This window comes from Dendropsophus ebraccatus, chromosome 1 (assembly GCF_027789765.1).
Source record: "Dendropsophus ebraccatus isolate aDenEbr1 chromosome 1, aDenEbr1.pat, whole genome shotgun sequence".
Lineage (NCBI taxonomy): Eukaryota > Metazoa > Chordata > Amphibia > Anura > Hylidae > Dendropsophus > Dendropsophus ebraccatus.
In genome coordinates, this window is record NC_091454.1 from 60892735 (window position 1) to 60918256 (window position 25522).

The 25522-nt window shown below is 39.8% G+C and overlaps 1 protein-coding gene across 3 annotated transcripts in view; it reads left to right on the forward strand.

The window, feature by feature from the left end:
- The window catches only part of ARHGAP26 (Rho GTPase activating protein 26), a 270292-nt gene that overhangs the window by 117034 nt on the left and 127736 nt on the right, over positions 1-25522 (forward strand). For all 3 annotated transcript variants that reach the window (XM_069971820.1, XM_069971829.1, XM_069971833.1), the window contains exons 13-17: positions 4881-4946; positions 9782-9856; positions 22403-22487; positions 23501-23559; positions 24113-24218. In XM_069971820.1, the coding sequence (XP_069827921.1) occupies positions 4881-4946; positions 9782-9856; positions 22403-22487; positions 23501-23559; positions 24113-24218 (391 nt within the window). The remainder of the gene's footprint in view (positions 1-4880; positions 4947-9781; positions 9857-22402; positions 22488-23500; positions 23560-24112; positions 24219-25522) is intronic.

Here is a 25522-nt window from a genome sequence, read left to right on the forward strand (position 1 = left end):
AAGTGGCAGCTACACTATAAACAGTTAATCATTAGTCTAGATCCATCAATTTTCTCCTAACATTTTTTTTTCCACGATTAGTATTTTCTGTGCCAGCTTCTGTGTTACATTTTAAATGCACTTGGCGTTCACACCTAAATTCTTTTAATATTCAACATAGTAGATGTATACTATATATAGAGGAGTTGTTTAGCATAGAAAGTGGGCCTGTAGCTGCGCAAAGTGTCAGCATTCATCAGCCAGTTGTCTTTAGCAGTGCGGAGCTTCTACTGAATTAGGCTGTGACTCCAGGGAGACAGATAAAGTCAAATCTTTTGTACCGTGGCTTAGCAAACAAGCTTCTAGATAGAAGCTCTTGTCCCTGTAGAGCCTCATTATAAGCCACATTAGAGGGCGATAAAAGCAGCTTGGATATTTAATTAGATATTATTCTTGCGATTTAAAAGGGTTACAAGGCTGCAAAAGAATCTCTGACCTTTCATGATCTGAGCTGAGCAGGAAACTGACGTCTCCAGATTCTGGTTTATGGGAATTAGGCTCATCCCTCCCATCTGTGTGGATCTGAAAATGTCTTGTCCAAGTTTGATTACTAAATCATTTAGAAAGAAGATACCTAAAGATGGAAAATGTAATGAAACATGATTTCTTTAGGTGGAATATTACCACCTGTCGTTATAACTTTCAATCTAAATCAACAGTAGATGTGATATAAATAAAGTTTGCAATATACATTCATTTTTTTGTTTTTGTTATCATGCTGTAAAACAAAGCTGTACTTACCAGAAATCCAGGTCCAGTCTCCTGAAGGTAGATTTTCTGACAGAGAATCAGGGCTCACTGTGTCCATCAATCACATGACTGCCTTCTCTCTGTGAGCGCTCAGATGGCCTGGGATACACATGACTTCCTGTTTTCTGACGGTTTCCTGTTTGTTTCCTATTTTCTGACTTTTTTCTCAAGTCAGAAAACAGGAAGTGCTGTGTTTTCCATAAGAAAAAAAAAATGTAAATTGCTAAGTTGCTTTATATCACATCTGCTGTTTTAGATTTTGAAAGTTATACCGACAGTGACACTTTAACTTTAGTTATTTTTTCGTTTTCACATGGATTGTTTGTGTTCCCTGTGCCATGTGCTCTATGGCATTTTCAGAGCATACACCTCTACTCAAGTTTTTTTTTTTTTAAAGGTTTTAGGCTCTTGTTAAAGGAGATTTTTTTATGTATTTATTAAACCTGCCCTGCCTAGCCAGTAAACTGAATATGCACTTTACATAGAAATAGAGACAGCAAGTTTATTTATAGCCTAGGCATCTAGGTGGCAAACTATATATCTACAAATTTTCTCATTTTTCTGTTCTATTCAGTATATCAAGAGTAAGGCAAAGATATTAATTTTGTGTAATGTTCATTTTGTATGAATGAAGTTGGAATAACACAGGGAGAACTGCTTAATTGAGTCTTTTATTTCATTAGGTTTGACTGTTCAGATCTGGCTTTCAGAATGTGAGCTGAATGCCTTCAGGGTATCATAATTTTGTAAAAAATAAATATTTTATCTCAGTCTAATAAATTCCCAGATGAGCCTTTCACTTTCCAGCACTTCTGTGTAATAGAGGTCGATTTGTGAACGTAATAAAATCCTGTTGCTATTCCGCTGGGATGAATAGATTTTCCCATGTGTAGTCACTACTTGTATCGGTCCCAAACTTTTCTTAAAGAGTTCTCACAAGTAACTCACAATAAAGTGAGAAAATAACACATAAATGGCAGTAGTAGAGGGGAAAACATAAAATGCCTGAATACCCAGAATAAATTGTGAATGGGGGCTTAAATGGACCGTAAATGTACTTTCAACTGACTACATAACTCATTAGTACGAGGGAATAGCCAAAACTTTGTAATTTATCTTAAAAAATATACAATTTTCTCACAGAAAATAGTTTAGTCTTTCTTGAGAGCCTCGATGGACTATCATCTCACTGAGGCAACAGTTTACATGCTGCCTATAGAAGGGGAGGAGGTGTAAGCAACAGAGGGAGGCAGCAGCTTGTAGTGAGTGTTCTATATCGCCTCTCTTCTTGGTTCGCACTGTTAAAGCGTAACTGTCATTTCAGGGTCATTTTTCTGAAAAAATTAAATATTAACAGTACAAGCGATTTTAAGAAACTCTGTAATAGGTTTTATGTACTAAAATAGTTTCCTTCTGTAGTTAAAAAGCAATCTCCCAGCCTCCCCCCTCACATCAGATGAAGCAGGATTTCTGTCTCCATTATGTGGCTATGGAGAGGGGAGGGGCTGTTAGGAGTGACTGAGCACGGAGCAGTCTTGCAAAGCACAACACCCTGCAATCTTCTCTCAGTAAGTTCATAGGTAAGCACTGACCTTTCTGACACCTGAATTTAGCGTTTTAGGTGCCCAGAGAGTCTACAAACAGCTGACCTTCATGTCACCTCTTCCTTCTCCCTCAGCCCCTCCCCCCTTCATAGGCTTACAATGGAGAGAGCAGAGCCCGTCTTCACTGGCTTCTCTGTAATGAAGACGTGTTTGCCTGATAATGCACAGATAAGAAGTCAGGGGGGGAGGCTGGGAGATTGCTTCTTGAGTACAGAAGGAGGCTTTTTTGGCTGATGAAACCTATTACAGAGTTTCTTAACCCCTAGACGACCCTGGACGTAGGGTTACGTCATGGAAGTCTGTCCCCAGACGACCCATGACGTAACCTTACGTCCTGGGTGTTTCTCCCGCTATGAAGCGTGCTCCGGAGCGGAGCGCGCTTCATAGCAGGTGGGGGCCGGCTGCAAACAGCAGCCGGGACCTCACCGGTAATGACACGCTGCAGAAATCGCGCTGACGCGTGTCATTAACCCCTTAAACGCCGCGACCGCGGCGTTTAAGTGTAAGTGACAGGGGGAGTCCCCTGTCACTTACCGATCGGGACCCCCGCAGTGTGACTGCGGGGGTCCCGATCGTTGAAACGGACTGCTGGAGGTCTCTTACCTGCCTCCGTGCGGTCCGATCGGCGATCTGCTACACTGAGCCTGCACAGGCAGGCTCAATGAGCAGATCGCCGATAACACTGATCAATGCTATGCCTATGGCATAGCAATGATCAGTGTATAAATTAAAGTACTGTATGTAAAAGTCCCCCAAAGGGACTTCAAAAGTGTAAAAAAAAAAAAAGTTCAAATCACTATTACACTACCCCAAAACCCCTCCCCCAATAAAAGTCTAAATCACCCCCCTTTCCCATTATATAAATAAAACATATAAAAATAAATAAATAGATAAACATATAATATACCGTAGCGTGCGTAATTGTCCGATCTATTAATATATAACAAGCGTCATTGTGATCGGTAAACGGCGTACACGAAAAGAGGGGAAAAAGTGCGCAGATTACCGATTTTATGTTACATTATATATTTAAAAAAATCAATAAGTGATCAAAACGTCCGATCTTCACAAATATGGTATTAATAAAAACTAGAGATCATGGCGGAAAAAATGACACCCCATACAGCCCCGTAGGTGAAAAAATAAAACCGTTATAAGCGTCACAATAGGCCCATTTTATTAATATTTAATTGCCAAAAAAAAGGATTTCATAAAAAAATACATATATAACATTAGAGAATCTGTGTAACCTGCATATGGTTCTGTTCGGGCTGACCTATAGAATAATAGTGTCATGTTGCTGTTACCATATAGTGCATTACGTAGACACAGGAACCCCCCAAACGTTACCATATTGCATTCTTATTTACGATTTCACCTATTTATATCTTCATAAATAATATATTTGGAATTCCATCATACATGTTATGGTAAAATGAATGACGCCATTACACAGTACAACTATTCCTGTAAAAAAACAAGCACTTACATGGCCTGTAGATAGAAAACTGAGAGTGCTAGAGCTCTTAGAAGGGGAGGAGGTAAAAATGAAAACACTAAGATCAAAATTTGCGCAGTCCACTGGGTCATTTTGGGCCTGGTCCTCAAAGGGTTAAAATCGCTTATACTACTGATTTCTGCAATAAAAAAAAAAACATGACAGTTACGCTTTAAGTAATGTCTTCCATTCTGTTTCTATGAGTGTGCAGATAAAGGGAACAAGATTTACTCTTCTGTGATGGTTAGCATAGCTGCAGCATTTTGAGTTTTTTTTTTTTTTTAAAGGGTTGATGAGTTTTAACACTCATGGTATATCCTTATTTTCTTCTTAGGTCAAATGTATGTTTCCATAGCCTCTGCAGCTTGCTATGCGATCTTTGTTTTCTATCTGCGATTCTCCTCTGCAGGCTGCCTTTTGTGTCTTTTTTACAGCTCGTTTGAGCCCTACCAAAGATTCTTTTTCTCCCCTGTCCACAATCTGACCTCCTCTGTCTCAATCTCTCCCCCTTACTGCTTCTTTTATGGTATGTTCACACCTACAGGATCTGCAGCTGATTTTCTGCAGCAGATTTCATTTAAATAACTGAACACAGCATCAAATCTGCTGCAGATCCTGTAGGTGTGAACGCACCCTAACACTGAGAGAGCAGAAAGTCAATCTGACAGATTATTATTATTTTTCTCTGGGCAGCAGCTAAATGGTAGGACATTTCTAATAAAGATTATTTGGAATATTTTATTTTTAAATCTGCATTCAGGAAACAGACTGGAAAAAAATTAGTGGATATGTATTCATAGCTTTTTACATCTGTATATTAAAATACATATATTTATGTGAACAATTTATTTAAAGAGTTCTGTTTTTATTCTTGTTTTCTTTAACTGAATGCTGTTAAAATGTTAATGTTAAATAACACTTACATCAAGGCTTCTTATTGATACTTCTGTATATCTGATACATTATGAATCCTCTGTTTTCTCCACTAGCTGCCCAGCTGGACAGTATTGGCTTCAGCATCATCCGGAAGTGTATCCAAGCTGTGGAAACAAGAGGTGAGCACATGTACCACTTTACAACAGATGGCATAAAGCTTAGGTCAGTTTAGTGATCAAGGCTACACAGATGTCTGTAACATTGTTTTCTCTCACCTGTTTAGGAAACAAATAAAGATTAGTCATCAGTAGGAAAATACTACAAAAGACTTGAAATAATCTCTGTAGTCTCTACAGTTCTGGTTGCGGTTTAATCTTCTTTTAATACACACTTTTTTATATGAAAAAAAGTTAATCTGCAAGAAACAAATGTATCTGGATACATTTCAACATTTTTCTATTAAAACCAAGATTTCTGTCGGCAAAATGTCTAACTTACAGCCATTTGACACACTGAATTAAAAAATAATTCACTGACTGACTTATCAGGAATAGGGATATGAACCATGCATTACTCAGGAGAAAACACTATGAGCACGTCTGATAAATAAGGGTTCAGCAAACTTCGAACTTACTCGGATTCGTCCAAACCCGAGCGTGCGGCATTTGAATAGTGGTGGCTGCTGAAGTTGGATTTAGCCCTAGGGAGTTCAGGAAAATATGGATACAGCATGCTCGAAGTTCTCTCAAACCTAATAATAAACATTGGTTGGCAAGGTTTTTGTTTTTTTGTTTTTCTTGCAAGACAATTAGTCTCCATTAAATAAATGTGAGCTAAAACTTTACTTAAGTTCCATGTTAAAGTTAAGGTGTTATAAAAAAGGACTGACATGTTTTGCGCAGAGGCGCTTAATCATAGTCATTATAGCACCTTGATTTTAACATGAACTATTAAAAGAAGTTTTAGTTCACATCACGTCTTGGAGTTCCGGCCTCCTCACCTATCTTCGGATTTCTCTACCTAATCACATGGTAATGGAAGTTGTTTGAAGTGATGATGATGATTTAAATGTTTATGTGCTATTCTTAACAAAAGGAGTATTCTGGAGTTTTCAAAAAACTAATACCGCTGGGGCCGTAGGAAAAAAAAAGGAAATATGTACCTGCGCCTGATTCCCCACAGGACCTGCTGCAGCTCTTGTTTCTTCTGCTTCTGTTTCCTTTACTGAGGCCAGTGATTGACTGAGTGGGCAAGTCCTGCTTCATGCTCTTGTCTCAGAAGCGGATATAAGAGCAGTGGAGGACCAGAAGGGGCCTAACAGGAGCTGCAATGGGACCAGGGATTTGGTAGGTAGGTAAATATAGCTTTTTTATTTAATAATTTCTTTATTTAACACAAATTTTGGACAGAGGGGAGCCGAACAAAGAAGGGGGGGGGGGCACTCATCTCACCAAACACCCAGGTAGGTAAATATAGGTTTTTAATACATCAGATTAAAAAAGAAAACAAACCCTGGAATACCTCTTTAAGAATGTGCAGTATTTATACGCTCGACTGATGAGCACCTAGAACTTGGACACATGTTTAGCCTGAGTATCAATATGCTGCCAGTTACTCGTTGACGATCACTTGAGCAGTGCGTACGTATCTTCTGCACAGCCCCGTAATTCAACGTCTTCCTAAAAATGTTCTTTATCATCGGTTTGACAGTCCTTCTGTGACACAGTCAGTGCCTGCCCCACGCAGCCTCTGTTCACCCATCTCTCCAGCCGATACAGTCAGCCCAGGGATAAAGAACCCAGGGATAAAGAACGTTTTTTAAGAATACGTCTGATCGCAGAGCGGAAGGTACGCACTACTCATGTGATTGGCAATGGGAAACTGGCAGCATATGCATATCTGTGCTGTCAGTTTCCCTTTAAACATCCCATGCCCCAACTCTGCCCACTGCACCCATTATTTACATTAGTTCTCAATGTATACTATGATATATAATGCACAACATTCTGTCATATTAGTAAACCATCATTTACTTGCTGAGCAGCCATATTGCATTCAGGTCTATTGTCGTACAATTGTACTTTTAGGCTTTGTCTCTTTTTCAGTGGTTGTATGATGCCGTTTATGTTATACAAAAGGGCAGCCTAAGTCAGGACTTTCATTTTCCATGTTCAAATCAACCTGGATCTAGCAAATAATAGTGTTTTGGGGCGAAAATACAGTTTCTTTGTAACTATTATTATTCTACGTTTAAATAAAAACGTTGTTTGTTTTTCTTGCCAATGTGTGATACAATCCACATCCCCTCTTCATTATGTAGTTTCAAAGCTGAAGCAGCAAGAAGTTGGCTGATTTGACAGTCTAACAATGATGTGGAATAAATAGTGGCAGCGAAGAATTTTATAGTCTGCTGCAGTTGACAGCCACAATTGGGATATAAGGAACCAATTAAGTCTGTTAAAAACAACTTGACCTTTTCAGTACAATTTATGAATTCAGAGATAGACTGTTGCCATTATTTGTTAGATTAGCTTTTACTACTTTAGAGGGATTCACTTGTGCATATACTACCACTGGAAGTGCTAAGGTTGTGTCAGGAGTCAAGAGATTATAGTCACTAGACTGCAGTTGGATGTTAATGTCTAATATTTGTACAGAAAACACCTAAACACCCTTAAGGGTAGATTTACATGTACAGTATCACAGCGGATGTTATGCTGCAATACTCTGTACTGTTCTGGCCTATGGCTCTGCTTTCTCGCAGCAGATTTTCATTGTAGCCACTGCCTACTTAAAGGAGAACTCTGGGCTAGGGTGATTATATGAATAGTGCTGGGGAGGGGGAGGATGAAACAAGTAACAGCACGGGTGTCTGTACCCACATGGCAGCTAATGGTTTAAGCAAGTGTAAGGAATTAGGTAGCGGGTTAGTCGTCTCCTGGGTAGATGGGCACACTTTGTCAGGCACACACGGAACACTGGAGTTCGTGAAACTGACCTCAGCCAGTTTTAGTTAGAAAATGTGGTACACAAATAAAACAACACAAACAAAATCCTATGCCTGTCCGGCACTAAATAAACAGCAGGGTACCTCTCTAACACGGTGCCGGCCTAATTCCGGTCACCACACATAACTGAAGTTGTACGTACCACTTGTATGGCTCTTACAGGTTCTTAGCAGATGACCTGTTCCCAGGCTGAGAGCCAAGGTGTGTCTGCACTCCTGGCCTTTTATAAGGCTCGCACACCTAACTGATTAACCAGACAGCCCAAGACCTGGACTGTCTGGATGGAGTGGGGCCCACCCTCACTTCCCACTCCAGCAACACAGGCCCTGATAACTTTTTTTTTTTGTCCAAACCTGATCTGTCAGAAACCACAGATCTCTGGACACTCTATTTTCCTGGTTGCTTTTTATATTACAGACATGATAAATCTTGGGCATACATACACCCCATCTACCACTTCTCCAGACACTCCAGTCACACAAGCTAATACTTTACCTACCTGCACTCCTGTCTGCTTCTCTGGCTCCCGGGTTACAAGTATTAGCTTTTTTTTTTTTATTAAAGCCCATCAGCTAATGGTAGGCAGTGGCAATGGCTTTTTTGCACAGCAGAATGAAAATCCTCTACGAGAATGCAGAGCCATAGGCTATAACAGTACAGAGTATCGCAGTGGATTTCGCAAGTCAAAACTTAAAATCTGTTTCAATACTGTACATGTTAGTCTATCCTAAAGAGTTATTTCTGGAAAATAAAATTCTGGCTAAATAGGTCCTATGCCTAAAATAGTTTTTTCTTATAATGTACTATCGTTTTGTAAACTAAAGCCTTTGCCTGATCCCAGTGTACTCTGCCTCCACCAATGCTATCTCTTCCTCCTCTGTGTTGACCCTGCTGCTCATCATCCCAAAATCTGGCACCCCCATTGATCAGCTGTTTGTCTGCGGCATGGCTTCAGCATGCACAGAAAAAGCAGAGCCAGTAGCAGACTTTTCCATTCTCTACGTAGAGTCCCTTTCTTCCCAGAAATCCCAGTGGAGCAGCAAATGGCCTGTAAGTCTCCACATTTCTTTATGACAGACTCTCCTTAAGGAGAATTGGTACCCCTTGGACCCACTTCAATAGGCCTCTCACTAGCCAACCAAACATCCTGCTCTGCACTGAAGAGGGGCAGCAACCCTGAAACAGCTGGAGAGATTGTTTGGCTTGGCATAATATCGCCAGTCAATGCTCTAAGGGTGGTATTACACTGGACAATCATCATTGGAAAAATTTCTTAGATCGTTTGGAATTGAACAATAATCGTTTCATGTACTAGCAGGCAATGATTAAACGACCAACGAGAAATCGTTCATCGTTTGATAGAATCTGGACCTATTTTCATTGTCAGTCATTCACAAATCATTCGAACGTCGTTCGGTCATTCCCTGGTCTATGAACCAGGAAAGGACGAGTGCAGGAATGACCATAAGTAACGATCATCGCCCTGTGTAATAGGATGAACGATTCGCATCATTTGTCATAGTGGTCGTTTGGGAGAGTTAATCACCGAAAAATTGTCTAGTGTAATACCACCCTAAAACTCCTAGATAAAGTGAGACTTGACTTGAAGGGGCATCTCTTTGCCTAAAAAATGTGAGAGCTATATTGCATATCCTTTCTTCCCATTCTCTGTGGCAGTCTTGCTTTGCTAGCGTTACTACAGTTACTGGAAGCTGAGCTGCGGTAACAGGGCATGGTTACTACACAGTAATTGAAACCTACTTTTGTGAGCATATGCTACAACCACAGCTCAAGCAAACAGCTGACTGGATGGGGTTTCAAGGTGTTGGTAACCCCACCAATCTAATATTGGTAGCCTATTCTGACGTTGGCCTATCAATATGTTGTGGCTGGAAAAACACCAATAATCTGCATATTCGTCTGTCATATGTAGTTGCATGCGCCAGCTGTTGTAAACTTTTTTTTTTTTATATTAATTTAAAATTATATCGTCACTTTTTTCACAGGTATAAATGATCAAGGGCTTTACCGAATTGTCGGCGTAAACTCCAGAGTTCAAAAATTGTTGAGTATTTTAATGGGTAAGTAGTACACGTACCATGAAATAAGTACATGCCTAACTATTTAGGACTCAATTTGTGGGTTCTTTAATAGAACTAATATTTGTTATAGGTACTTAAGATACATGCTGATTTCTATTTTATTTTTTTTATTTTTTTTAATCCTTCACGATTATAACTTGCAGTTCTCTTTTCTTTTTCCTATGTACTCAGCAGCTCTAGGCCAGGGCAGACAGCCAACCCAACATCTGTGGATACCTTTAAAAAATCATTAATTTAATTTGCTGCAAGGAAGTGGACACAAAAGTTTGTCAGCTAGAAAACAACATAATCACTGGTAGCAATGGTGTGCGGATGATCCGATTTGTCTGCCTAACTGGACATTATAAATTCATAAGGGATTTCTCAAGCCCATGTAGATTTTTACTGTATGTAAAGAACCCCATTTTAACAAGCAGTGTTTGATTTTTGTCATTTTTGTTTTACCCATTTATAATGCAGTAAGTAAGGCTTTACTTACATTTGTTCATAGATTTACTCATTGCTATTATACAACTTTTTTTTCTCCAGAATGCAAAAAAAAGTTTGCCATTATATCCTTGTGTACAGGGGCATAACATATAACTATAGGGCCCCATAGGAAGACCTTGAGTAGAGATATTACAGTTGTGAAATAATATGCACAGTCAGTTCACAATGACAGGGAGTTCATAGATAATGCACACTGAATCTTGAACTGAATTTAATTGTTTTGCCTTTATTTATCTTTAATAGACATCACTGAAATCAAAATGGTATTTCAGCTCTACAGTGCCATTAATATGTTGTTAATATGGTGCTAAGTAAAAAAAACACACACTTGCCCAGCTTTGATCCCCTGCTGCTTTGTCCAGTCGCCTGATGTTCTCCATTAACCTTGCTTCTGAGGCAAATGGGAGCTGTGGGGGACCAGTGATAGGCAAGTATGTTCATTTTGTTTTTTTTGTTTTGTTTTTTCTTTTCAACCCCGGGCAACATATACATTTTTACTATAGCGCCAGTATATGTCTTTAAATCTTGCTGTCAGGTACTCTGGTAGTTATACCCATGCTTGTGTGAAGCCTCTTAATATTTTAATAATCTTCTAACTCTTGGTCTATTACTTTGGTAAGGCTGTGTCCAGTGTATACACTAGGAAATGAATGTAGTATAACTGGTATGGATAAATTTAGAAGGTGATTGACAGAGGAGGTTTTCTGGATAACAGTAAATGGTCATGTGCTCCCTAGCTCCTCTTCTGGCTGTTCTGTGTGCCCTGACAATCCCCTGTGCTATAACATCAAGCAATATTATATTCAGTTCTTGGGAATAAAGAATTGATGTGGCACACGCTTCCAGTCCAACTGGTCACAGATGCAAATGATAAGGCAACAATTGTTAGATGGTGCATGCGCTATGAGAATATGATGAAGCACATGTAGGGCAAAACAATTGTTGTCTTATCGTTTGACCTGTGACCAGTTGATATAAAAAGTATACTTTGATTGGAAGCGTGTGCCACAGCCATTTTGTGTTTCGCTGTGGCCGCAGAGCACCTCTCGAACACATGCTGTCCGTGTGCAAGCTCCTAACAACACTGAGAAGCCTTGTTTAAGGCAGAGACTTCAAGGTATATCACTGCAAATATTATATTCAACACTTGACTTCAGCAGCAAGTTATTGACCACATCGGTATTATACGATCAGCATTTTAATGTCAGATTTACTGCTGTGGTCCTCCAAAGTTGATGTGTTCTTCGATATTGGAGTTTTCCAGAAGGTTGAGCAATCTTTTTAAACAATTAATTATAATTGAAAACTGACGCATCAGTAATCCAGAATAATAAACAGGGAAACTATGCATATTGAATGGATGTGGTGCTGAAAGCAAGGAAATTTGTGTTTTATTAGGTGGGGATGAATAAGCCAGTATGTGTCCAGCACATGAACGTTAACTAGAATATGCTGCAGGTACTCTACGTGTTTGAGGTTGAGGTCCTCTAGAAGTTTCCGATAACTTATGCTTTCCCTGAAAGGTGACTCTTACCTCTAATGCTTATGATATTGCTCAACACTTTATCCAACATTTTGTTGACCACTTGTAAGTTTTTATTGCTGTAGTAGGTTTAAAGATATAACAGAAGGTTCTATATACCTCTCTATTTAGTGTTTTCATGTTGACATGTAGTTGAGTATCTCCCCCTACAGAGATAGGCAGTGCGTCAGCTGTGCCAGAGACAGGATTATCTGATCAAGATCCTTTGTCCAATATAAGGCTGTTTATATCTCCTATAGAAATGATTACCTGCAGTAATTGGATTACACCTCAGGGTCAGCTTTCTTCTAGAAAGCCTTTAGGCTTAGAGCCGACGTCTGTAGCCAGTAATCTTTATAAACAGCCATTTTGGCATCAAGAATTCAACCTTACAGGCATATCCTTTTCTGTAAACCATTTCACAGCTAGTTATACCATATCACAGTATTATAGGCATTTGCTCTTCAAATTGAATCATAAGAAATCACTTCTGCAGGTCTGAAATAACAGCAATATGGTACACTCGCAATGATCTACAGTAATAGTGCAAGGACCTACCTAATCTTCATGAGACGTTAGCAAGCCATGCTATAGAACACATCTCTCATCTAAGACAAATGATCCTGTTCCTTGTGCAGCACCTACAGATTTTCATTTTAGCAATTGATGTGGGCTTTAGTGTTGATGGACCATCACTTAATAGTGACACCAAAGCCCATATGTCTTACTTGCCTTGGGTGGAATACCTATATAAAGGACAACGGCCTCTGGCTGTCCAAGCATGATGGGAATTGTAGTTCTGCAACAGCTGAAGGGCTGTAGGTTTCACATCACTGCTATAGACAAATCAGAATGATTTTATTTATTCCTTCCAAAGAGTCACCTGCAAACTAGTGTTTTATATGGTCCATATGGCTGTTGTAAAGCATATCTCTAAGTGCTGTTAAAGGGAACCAGTTAGCCCAATTGGGCTGATTTGGCTCCCTGGAGCGCTATATAAAGCTCCTGTGCAGCTCGCTGCATGTATCGGTTGCAGCTTCAGCAGCTGCTTTATACAACAGAAAATGAAGTTTAATCAGTGGGTGGAAGTCATCTGGGCGTCTCCCCGCCCGTGTCTAGTCTAGTGAGCACACTGACAGGCAGAGAGCAGTGACTAGACACGGACGGGGAGCCTCCCAGATGACCACCTGTTGCACCTCTCCCTGCCAGGCGCAGGGGGATTAAACATCATTTCCTGGGTATAAGCAGCTGCTGCAGCAGCCGCATCCGATACGTGCTGCAAACTGCGCAGGAGCTTTATACTGTGCTCAAGGGAACCTAATCAGCCCAATTGGGCAGATTGGTTCCCTTTTAAAAGCAGCTCAGACAAAATGGCTGCCCCTATAATGATGGTATTAAAATAGAATTTTAAAACATTTCTATTGGGAACATTTTGGCCATCCCCGTGCCCCCACAGCGCAGCGTCATTGCTCATGGACCCCTGTTGGCCTTTTCTAGTTCCTGCAACATCATGTCCCATCTGCTCAGCCAGTCAATGACTCCACTGCAACTACTGACTGGCTGAGATGGTACTTCCCACCGAGGTGTGACTGTGTAGGAAGCCAGGAGAAAACGCAGGTGGTTTTCAGTGAGCTGCTGACGCTGCCCTGCATGTAGTATTCATTATTATGTGTCCCCGCACTCTCTGCCCAACCAGGATTTTTAGATGTGGCTCGGAGTTGTTCTTTAAGCAATTTAAGTAACACATTTTCTTTGAGAGAACAAAAAATATAATGAAAAATATTTTCAATTACAAAATGAAAACTGATAAGAAAAGGATATCTTATCAGTATCTGGTTTTAGCTGGTAAAAACAGATTAGTTGATATGTTCCCTTTAAGCCGCATCCTTACATGGATGTTTTGCTCATTTCCTATTTGACTTCTTATGTTAGTCTGTCAACAAACTGATTGCTTCGGCCGCTGTGGTCACCGTGGTAACGCAGATCACTACTTTGTTAAATAGGTGAAGAGACTGGCTAGCTTGACATTGCGTAAAGAGTCAATATGAAATGTAGACATAAGCCTGTACTTGTGAATAAGAAATGGTTTACAGCTTCTTTCCCTATTTTGTTAACTGTGAAACTTGTAGAATAAAAAAAAAAATTAATTAACCTTAAAAACTGACATCATCTTGCAGTGTTACAGCATAGACTATAATGCTGTATGATAACTTAATGCAGGCCTATCATTTCAACAGTTTCTTTCAAATCTTGTATGGTTTGGTTACCTTTTCAGGGTGGTGATATGGTGATTTCAGTGCTCCTGCTAATGTTATTGAGCCCCTGAGAGACCCCACCATCTACATTTCAGGGGGGGCAGGACCACAGCTGGGCTCTGTGTCAGTAGTACACACACAGAATCTTCCTTTCCCTGCCATTTCTGGACAGTTGCAGAACAGCTGCTACTTCGTGCTGCTATGACATGAAAGAATGCTGGTTAAAGTGCACTGGACTGTGCAAGCTGGCACTGTGATAGAGGATGATTTGCACAGTACACTAGTATAGATAGCATGTAAAGGTAAAAGAGGTCACTGATGCACTGGCTTTACAAAGAAACGCCAGTGGGGTTACACTGAGCACTGAACTGGTGAAGTGAAGATGAAAGGTAGGGCTTGGTTTACCTTTCATGCACTGTGTGGATTCTCTAGCGTTCCTGGCACTGCCTATCCCAAAGTAAAGGTCCCCACATGGTAGTTACTAGAGATGAGCGAACCTAGAGCATGCTCGAGTCCATCCGAACCCTAACTTTCAGCATTTGATTAGTGGGGGCTGCTGAAGTTGGATAAAGCCCTAAGGCTATGTGAAAAACATGGATATAGTCATTGGCTGTATCCATGTTTTCCAGACAACCTTAGAGCTTTATCCAAGTTCAGCAGCCACCGCTAATCAAATGCCGATCGTTTGGGTTCGGATGGACTCGAACCCGAACCCAGTTCGCTCATCTCTAGTAGTTACCCTATCCCTCAAGCAGTAGGTAATCCCATAATTGTGCCCCATTTAGTAGCTCCCCCAATAGTGCCCCACATACTAGCCAGGCCTACTATTAGAGACCTACATAGTAGCCAGCCCTTTCAGTAGTGCCCAATATAGTAGCCAGCCCTCTCCCATAGTCTCTTATATAGTAGCCAGCCGTCCCAATAGTCTTTTATATAGTAGTCAGTCCCTAAAATAGTCTCTTATATAGTAGCCAGCCCTCCCCAGTAGTCTCTTATATAGAAGCCAGTCCCTAAAATAGTCTCTTATGCAATACCACCCCTTCCCCATAGTTTTATATAATAGCCAGCTCTCTCCAATAGTCTCTTATATAGTAGCTAGTCTGAGCGGCTGTCCGGACCACCCATATTATAATCTGCTGCAACGTCGGACGGGCCAGATTTAATACAGCAATGGAAAAGCCAAGCGGGCCAAAAATAATGGCACTGTGGGCCACATTTGACCCGCAGGCCAGAGTTTGACATGACTGCTCTAGAGGATGGAGACAGGCTCACAGATTGTAGGTACGCAGCCCTGCTTTCTCCCCTCTCCAGCAGTAGCTACACATCACCACCTATCTCTATGTATGCTCTGTAAAATTGCCTTTCGACTTTTCTTCATATTGCAGTTTGTTGTCTGAATTGACTTGGCAATCTTTACAGTGATGATGTACCAATTTTGATATGTGGATCTATAGAAAGCTATAAAGCATAATTTGTCTTCCGTTACTTTACTTTACTGTAGCTGAGCTATGCCCCCACTTTCTGTGTTTTGTTCTTGTGTTTGTGTAACTAGAAATCAACTGAGGCGAATTGACAGGCAGCGATCATCAGTTTGCAGAGAAACTTAGGGGGATATTTACTAAGGTGTCTAATGTGTTTGACTATTCTAATGTGGGTTAGTGTTAATTTTGTTCCAATATATTGTTTGTGTGATTTATGAAAAAGTTGCACTTAGTAAATGCATCATAGTAAATTTGTCTTAAGTAAAAAGGTTGCAAAAAAGGAGCGAACAAATTCACCTGTTACTGACCAGACGTATACCTGCACCAGTTTTTGTGACTTTTTTTTTTTTAAAGGTGCAAATGGAAATAGGGCACAAATCCCAGATTATGTGAATTTTTGGGTGAATACTGAAACAGGTAGATTAAAAAAAATTGCAGCTAAAAAATATTCGCCTGTTCAAATACCAGTCAAATAGTTCATAAATAGAACTTGAGTGACAAATCCAATTTTTCACCTAAAAAGCAAAGTTCTCAATAAATTCCCCCTTAGTGTTCAAGCCACTTGCAGTCATCTTTTCACCCTCAGTTTGACAGACCAGCTCCCACACTATTGGACCCAGCCCATATATGCATAGTATTACAAAAATGTCCATTTATTTGAATGGCTGCCATGTAATCCTACATTTCGCCTACCGAGGCAAGTTGCAGCTCCCTAAAACAACACACACTTTGCGGAGGAGCAAATCACTTTATTAACAGATGAGTAACCCAGTAGAGCCCTTTTAATTGAGGTGTTAGTCTCTCAAGTAATGGTTGGCCTGGGAAAGAACTGGCTGCGCCAAGGCATGTTGGAGTCCTTTGTTTGTGGTACTGGGCAGTAGGCCAAGGGTATCACTGAGGGATACTGTATTTAGTTAGAGGCTAGGTGGCTAAGGGTTTTTTTCTGCATTATAATATTGCTTTGCCATGTCTTTTTTGACAGTTACAATTTATTGTGTATTATTATATTGGTGTTGTATCTTGGTTTGTTTTTAATTTGCCATTTTATCCCTGTCCTGGCATTTTGTTTATTACAAATCATGTGATTATTCTATCATGTGGTTCAATAACTGATTGGGGGGGGGGGGAGTTGACATACATAATCCCACTTTTGTTTGCCCTGGAGTTAGGCCTTGTTGGCCCAGTAACTCTTTGCAGTGCTATATCCTTGCAGTGTATCCCATAGCAAAGTGCGTTATTGTGGAAACCTTAAGGGTAGAAACATACACACCAGATACGCAGCAGATCTGCAGCAGATTTGATGGTGCAGATTTTAAGCTGTGTTCAGTTATTTAGATCTAATCTGCTGAGTATCGCAGCAGAAAATACGCTGTGATACGGTGTGTGTGTGTGTGTGTGTGTTTGTGCCCTAACAGTTTGTAAGTTATAGATCTTTACTTTTTCCATTTTCAGCAAATGCATATAAAAATGAGGAAAACTCTGTATGGATCGCCTTATATTTTAATGACCGTGTCTTTTACATTCTTGTTTGCTTTCTTATGGAAGTTTTTGTTGCTTAAAAGTCTAATGGTTTACCTTGAGTTATTTGACTTACAATTTTTTGGATGATTTATGTACCATCTTATACACATTTATTTACCATGCTTTATTGTTGTATATGTTTTATTGAAAACAAGTTAAAAGATACACAGCTTTCAGGCCCATGTTTTCTCCATTTTCTTATTTTTTATTTATTTTGTTTTTAGACCTCTGGCTATATGAAAAATCTATGATGGATATACAATAGACATATATACCATGTTGCAAATTATTATCCAAGCGAAATATTAATTTATCATATATTCTCAGGCAGGTTTGTTAGTTTGCCTGGTGATCCTGATTGAAGGAAACATTAGGGCCCTATTAGACAGCCTGAAGCCATCTGTGAACGTGTCCTGTTCTTATTAATTGTCACTCACAGAGGCTTCACAAAGCTCAATCAATTGTGCTCCTGGGCTGCACAAACGAAGCTGGGTCATTCTTGTGGCCCTTTCTGGCAATCAGCCATTAGGCTCCGATCCCGTATTACACAGGGAGATGTGCTGCTGAATGCTGATCATTTTTTGGGCATGTCAGAAGAACGTTCATTAGCTGATTGCTAGCCCTGTCAAACAGGGTGACATTGGCCTGTTTTGATTGATAATTACTGTAATAGAGCCTCAACCTAAATACATTGCTCTACATTGTAATAGTGATAATTCTTATGCTATATGGGGAAGAAGAGTGAAGGTGAATTTTTTTTTTTTTTTTTTGCGAAAGTTAATAAAACAATTGATATTTCACGAATTCATGAGGTAGTATCAAACTCAGAAAAGATATGCGAGTGGTTCAGAGCATAGGGGAATATGATCTGACAAAGGCTTACAATGAAAAGTTTCCATAAGACAAATTAATTGTGGTAAAAGGGCAGCTGTAAAAATGCCATTATTGAGCAAGAAACAGGTATCTTAAGCTGCTGTTGTCTCTATAGAGTGTGACAAACCTCTCAATGCAGCATACTATACAAGCTGGCAGTTGTATGTGAACCTGTAGTCCGGCCATCCCTAACCAAAGCTCAGAAAAGAAGTGTTTCTAGTGTGCTTAGAAGTACATAAATGCAAATTTTCAGACTGTTTTAGGGCTAGTTCACACAGAGTAAAACTAGCGGAATTCCATGGCGCTTCCGTACCATACTGGCAGTCTATAGGAGGCTGGCGCACCTCCTCTCTCCGTACGCAAGAATGGACATGTCAATTCTTCTGCACGAAGAGAGGAGGCACGCGAGCCTCCCATAGACTGCCAGTATGACACAGTGTCAGTGGGCATAATCCTTCATCACTTTCTTTGTGCAGTGCTGACACAGGGGACCTTTGGATCTTTTTGCAAGATGGGGGGGGGGGGGGGGCATTTCTTATTCACTTTTTTTTTTCTCTTGGATACTGCCTTGTCTCTCTGAGAAAAAAAAAACATAAGAGGAAAGTAAGGAGAAACACCACCAGGGAATATAATCTGGCCACTAACCCTTAACCAGATGCACTGGGTCAGGGGTTGCAGTGGGCTTTACAGCTTTAGAGTGGGTAGAAATATCCTTGTTTTATGCCAATAAGACAAAATACTCCTACCTCAGTCATTGGACACGTATGATTGGATGCTTTAAAGAGAATTACCATCGAGCAACCTTGATGTCTTCATTCCTGCAAACAGGGAAGAGAAGAAAGGAGAGGAAGGATCCAGAAGGCTTCCAATCCTGCCAAGGGCTTTGGTGGCATAGAATGCGCAAAAGATGCAGAGCAGTGCATGCAAAACTGCCCAGAAATCTCACTGATCTCCAAGACTTTTGCAAGGAAGAATGAATGGAAATCCCTCTAACAAGAGTTAAAAGACACTAGGCTGGCTACAAAAAGGATTTACAAGCTTTGATATTTGCCAAAGGGGGTACCACTAGGTTCTAGCCATGCAGGGTTCCCAAGGTTTTGCTTTATGCCCTTTTTCTATTAGTTCATTTGAAATGTAAAACATGAAAATAAAAAATAGTTTTTGCTTAAAATAGAAAGGGAATGTCTCATATTTAACATTATGCCTTTTAGAAATAATTTCATCTTCAACTTGCTTAACTCTCCAAAGTTACTGGAATGTTAACTGTGGGTCTCCAGATGTCTGCATTAGCACTGTATAGCAAAGGTGAATATGTGTAGGAGAGCTATGTTGTTGAGGTGTGTATGTTGATGAAGCAGAGCTTTGTCTCTCTTTGTAGCAGAGTGGTGTGTGTATAATGTGTGTGCTGTAGAGCTGTGTATGGATGGGTATATACTAGAGATGAGCGAACTGGGTTCGGGTTAGAGTCGATCCGAACCCGAACATTCGGTATTTGATTAGCAGTGGCTGCTGAACTTGGATAAAGCTCTAAGGTTGTCTGGAAAACGTGGATACAGCCAATGACTATATCCATGTTTTCCACATAGCCTTAGGGCTTTATCCAACTTCAGCAGCCACCGCTACTCAAATGCTGAAAGTTCGGGTTCGGATCGACTCGAGCATGCTCCAGGTTCGCTCATCTCTAGTATATACCCATATTCTGTACTGCCATAAAAAGTGTAAAATACCTTTTCACACACAACAAACCTGCCACAAATTTCATACGGCAGAATTGCTGCAGGAAACCCATTGTGGATTTAGCTTCCCTTTTACTCATTTGGTCAGCAGCAAATCTACTGGAGGCTTTTGTTTTGTTTAATGTAAAAAAAAAACTTGCATATCAAAAATTCAAATAAATGATGAGACCCTCAACAATCTTAAAGTGAATGTATAGAACGGTGGCAGTGGCACCGGCGTTGTCGCGCCAGCAACATTCTATTGATATGCTACACTTAAAGCGAATGTACCTAATGGTACATTTACTTTAAGATTAAGTGGAAGATGTGCTTGGCTAAGCACTTCTCTCCCCTGTCTTTTTCTTGCAGGAGATGAATTCTATAGACCATTTATGGAACCATTTATCTGTAGCAAAGAGAGAAGCGATAAGCTTAGCGCAACACTTTTCCCCTATTTGTTCTAAAGATGCGCATGGGTCTCCACACCCAGACCTTGACCGAACAAAACTTTTGGCATGTCTCTCTGTTATGTCTTTCCGTCTATTTCTTTTTTACTGACCATAACACTGGAAGGCCAGTTTCTCACAGATAGGGCCCATTTCTGTGTCTGTATTATGGCTCCTGGCCTGTCTGCATTATAGAAATCTATTATAGGGATCTATGATGCTGCCAGTTTAGGACATTAGACCTACAGTTAGGATCGGGACCTTAGGCCATAATACAGACCAATTCTTACATGAATCCAGCTTAACCTGGATAGCAAAATGTAGTTAAGTAACTACATGCACAATTGCCATTTGTTTCAGTGATCAGAAAATTATGACACTAAGCTAACAGACCTTTCTTAGACTTCCAGGGAAGATTCATTATTGTGAAATATATATTTCTGTTTCCTCCTCACAGCGTGCACTATTGAAAGTTTTTAGAGTGTAGCACTTTGCTTTTTGCAGCAGTCCCATAGATTTTAGACTTCCAGGGAAGATTATTGTGAAATATATATTTCTGTTTCCTCCTCACAGCGTGCACTATTCAAAGTTTTTAGAGTGTAGCACTTTGCTTTTTGCAGCAGTCCCATAGATTTTTAATAGAGTACATACTTGGCTGCCGCCTTATTTAAAGGAAAACAGTAGGTTAGACAAATCTAGATCCCTATTGCGCATGGGGTGCTGAGGATGAAGGCATGTCTTTTACCCTCATCCTCGGGGCCATTCCTGTGCAATTTTAATGTAGTGCTATGTCTGGTAGGGCTGTTTGGAGTGCTGCCACGACCCCCAGAGCGCCCATCCACCCCCGGCCGGCCTGCCCCCTTTTGGAGCGGGCTGGCCCGGGATGGGTTGGATTAGAGCTCTAAGACATTCCTTCAGCCTCAGTGCCCCATGTGCAATAGTGAGCTGTTAGAAGGTTAGAGTTGTCTAACCTGCTTATAGTTCCACTTTAAACTTCCTCACATTGTGGTTGTGCAATAGGAGGGAACAGGGAACACTGTAACCCCAATTTTGTGATTATTGGGAGACCCAGATGTAGGGCCTGTACTGATCATACACTTATTACCTATCCTGCGGATAAGTGATGTGTTTCTGGGAAAACCCCTCTAAGACAGCATACTTTCACTGTTCTTCAAAACTAAACAGTGTATCATATGGACATCTATATCAGACATAGGCTGTCCTCAAATGGGAATTATTTACTGACCTCTCCTCAATATGGCCATGAGGTACATCCTGAGGCCTCATCAAAACATCCATTTCCTTTTCAAACCTCAGAAACCAGGATCAGTGATGTCTTGGAAAAACAATCAGCATGGCATTATGATGCATCCATTTTTGCAGATCCACAAAAATGGATAGAAGGGTAATGAATGGCCACTAGGAGGAGTATGCCTAGGGGTCTCCTGACAATGCATCATTAAATATAGATGGCACATGGATGGTACATCCGTATGTTGCCCATTTTAAAACAAACCCATTGACTTCTATGGTAGGCTTTTTGACGCAAAAACGAATTGTATGAGTGCAAGTCCTAAAATATATATATAATATATGCACAAGTACTAAGTCAGCAGTATAGAATATAGTATAGTACATTGCTATAGAATATCTTTTTCAAGTCTTGAAATGGATGCAGCCCAGCTTTCTGTAACAGCTTTCATACATTCTGTTAAAAAAACAAAACACCCTTTAGCCTTAGATGTGCTCGGTAATGTTACATAACAAGATCTTGGAGGATCAGCATTAGTCAAGATAAACACAGGGCTTTCTAAATGTGGTTCATGCATTTATCCTGCTGACGGAAAAATGCAGCAAGATGTGGCCTTGAATATTATGGTGCCAGTTTATGTTGTGATTTGATTTGTGTTGCTATGGATTTCAGGCCTTTTGTTATTTCCTCTTGAATAATTTGAATGTTCTGTGCTTATGGTGTTTGCTATCACAACCTGCAGCAAGGCCTCTGTCAGAAAACCGTTAACTGTAGAGTAAATAATAGAGGCCGCTTCAACATCTGTCGATGCACGATATAAAATTATAATAAATGATAGCAACATGTGCTACAAATATTTATAGTTTTACATTTCTGTTTTCCAGAAATTTTCACTTTCAAGTGTTGAAATATTTCCCCTATTTTTATACTCTCGCTTAAGTATATTAATATTAAGTTCATATTATTTTTAGATCCCAAGATTGCTACGGAGGAAACTGAAATCTCTACAGATTGGGAAATCAAGACAATCACAAGTGCTCTGAAGACTTATTTAAGGTATTTTAGCAGCGTAATCTTCTAAACAAAGTGGGCTTGTTGACTGGCACTATCATAAACTGCAGTTTACTAATATACACCTATCCCCAGTATTTATACTATTTATGATGAGAAACAATATAATAAAAAGGCAGTAATCTAGAAGAGGTTTTTTTTTTTTTTTTGTTTTGTTTCAACTGAACAGTTTGTAAACATCCCAAACAGTGTAGAACGAATATAGCTGCTAAACAGAGTTAGCCCTCCAGTATCATACTGTGTATAGGGAGAAGGTGGGGTAGCAAAAGGAAAATGACACAAGACAATGATTACAAGTACTGTGTATGAAATACAGAAGGAAAAGAAATGGGACAAAATAGAAAGAAAAATGTTACAGATTTACTTAGCACAATCTGCAGTTGATAAAAGATGACTTTTTACTTGAACAAGCACCATGACGTATGATATAAAATATGGTGTGAAAACTGCTAAATTTACCTTTTACACCTGTGTAGAGATGTCAGAATGCACAAAGGGGGCGACAGTGTCACTTTAAAGTTAAATTTTTTTTTAACTGCTGTAGCAATTACAAATTGTTTTCTCTTTGGCATATCCAACCATTTTGTGCTACCTGTTCCGCTATTAATCTGTTGCCTTATAGAATACTGGGACCTGAATAACTTGTCAGAATAATAAACTAATAGCAGTTGTTATGTAGGCCCCTTTTTTACACATTAGTGGAAAAATTGCCATTTGTGGGTGACTCTTGTTGTGACTGAGTGTCCAGCATGCTGATGTCAGTGTCACTTTTAATTCTGTATCATGTGTCTTATGGCCACAAATTAGGCAGCAAAGTTTAGATTCTATTTGAATGCCCCACGGGTTGACTTTTAAAATTTTATGAGTATGCTTAGAATTTCATATAACATGAATTTGGATATATAAAGCATTGTTATATATCCTACGAGAGGAAAGTGGGAGTGAGAAGTTATATTTCCAGCTGCAGTACATCGCACATCTATGTTTTTATATTGCAGGATGCTTCCAGGCCCCCTCATGACGTACCAGTTTCAGAGAAGCTTCATCAAAGCTGCTAGTAAGTTTTATACAAAGCAAACATTTTTATAAAACTCCGTTTGATCTGCTGTGTGACCATACATATGTATTTATTTAGGGATCCTTAAATCCAGTTGCAGATAATTAAGGAATTGATCTTGGTGGTGATCTGTTTTCTAATGTATCTGACAAGTAGTTACATTGAGTCCATTCTTTCCCTGTTCACAATTTGCAGATAAAGATGCACTTGCTGTTTGAGATTTGTTATCATTGCTCTATGTGCTTTAAAGAGGACCTGTCGAGTTAAAGGGTATTTATCATTTCATTTGCGTGGCAGGATATGTTTTTAAAACTCTGACAGGTTCATATTCAGCTTCTAAAGAGCGCGGTATACAGAACTACAGTAAAAGCCATAGTCTTGCATAGTAAGTGTATTAGGAGTGAACTACGAACCTGCTGTGGTTTTGAAAGGGTATCCCTCCTCACAAGCAAAGTGATAGGTTAGGGTTTCCAGACTTGAGCAGTGTTTAAAACTCTACTTAGTAACATGTTCTTTTTAACATATAATCTTATTTTTTTAATCCAATTTAAAGAGTTAGAAAGCCAGGAGACCCGTATAAAAGAAATCCATTGTCTCATCCACCGCTTGCCGGAGAAGAATCGACAGATGTTGAACATGTTAATGAAGCACTTGGCAAAGTAAGTTGATGGTGTGTTGATTGCATTTGTAGTTTATGGGAATATCTTAAAAGGTTAATTTTCTCAAACTGTTTTCAAAGTTTTGAAAATCCTTTTAACTTTGCAACTGGTCTAGTGCTGAAAAGTGCTGTCTAAGGAAGTCCTGCTAAGAGTATCTCACTCTCGGAGGATAATTCTGCAGAGGGACTTTTCCAGCTTCCAAGTTCTGACTAGCCCCACTAGAGACAGGGGGTCTTAAAGGTTTAAATGTACAAAACCCATAATATACTCTTAGAACAATGGTTTTTGCACCTTTTTATGCATTTTCACAGTCCAGTCACTGTCATTCTGACCACTTTCTACTTTCAACATCAGCAGTGCACAGCTCATGATGAGTAATGTGTCGTGAGCGGCATTGGTGGGTATATATGGAGTGTGATGGCCTGTCTACACGCATATTCCTTTTTGCTTTCATGGGTAGAAGATGTTTTTTCAGAGATGCAAAAAAGGAGGATTTTTGACTTTTTTAAGCCAAGGGTAGCATTATATGTCCGTTCATTATTTGGACAGACGACGGAATAGAATGGAGTCTATGACACTGTTTTAGAAACAGGAAAGAAACCACATAAGTCTTCTAGAAAAAGTTCTGCACTTCATTAACACAGATCTTGCCCAGAAGTTAAAGTGTCCTTTTTCTGTGCCAAGACCAAAAATGGCTGAATGTAGAGAAAAAGGGCCGAGAAAGGTTAGGAAGGAAGCGCTGTGGAATCCGTTGGTGCTATAAAATTAAATAGTTGTTGTTGTTGTTGTTATCATTATTATTATTATCATTATTATCATTATTATCAAGACTGAGTGCAATCTATATTTTGCACAGAATCTCCAAAAGATCTGTTTCAGCATCGTAACTGCTATCATCCTAGGAAGGAGTATTGTGGCAATGACTTTTCCATTAGATTGAAAGCTCAAAAACTAAACAGCAAGCCTTTACTAACAAACATAATGGAGAATTGACCTTAGTGGGCATGCAACGCGAGTTATGTGGATGATTGATTTAACTATTTCAATGCTGCAATATAAAGAGATTTTGGCATTGAAATGGCTGAATGGCCATAGTGACTCTTCTGATCGCTGGCTCAGGCAGACCCCTGATCTTGCTGATCTATTTAGTGCTATAGCATTGCATGGATCAGTATTGGCAATCTAACTCAATGAATGAGATCCCTTAACCCCTTGACGACCCATGACATAAAGGTATGTCACAGCTCCGCCAGGGGGAATTCAGAGAAGGGTCACGCCATCAAAACTGACAGCTGCATTTAAAT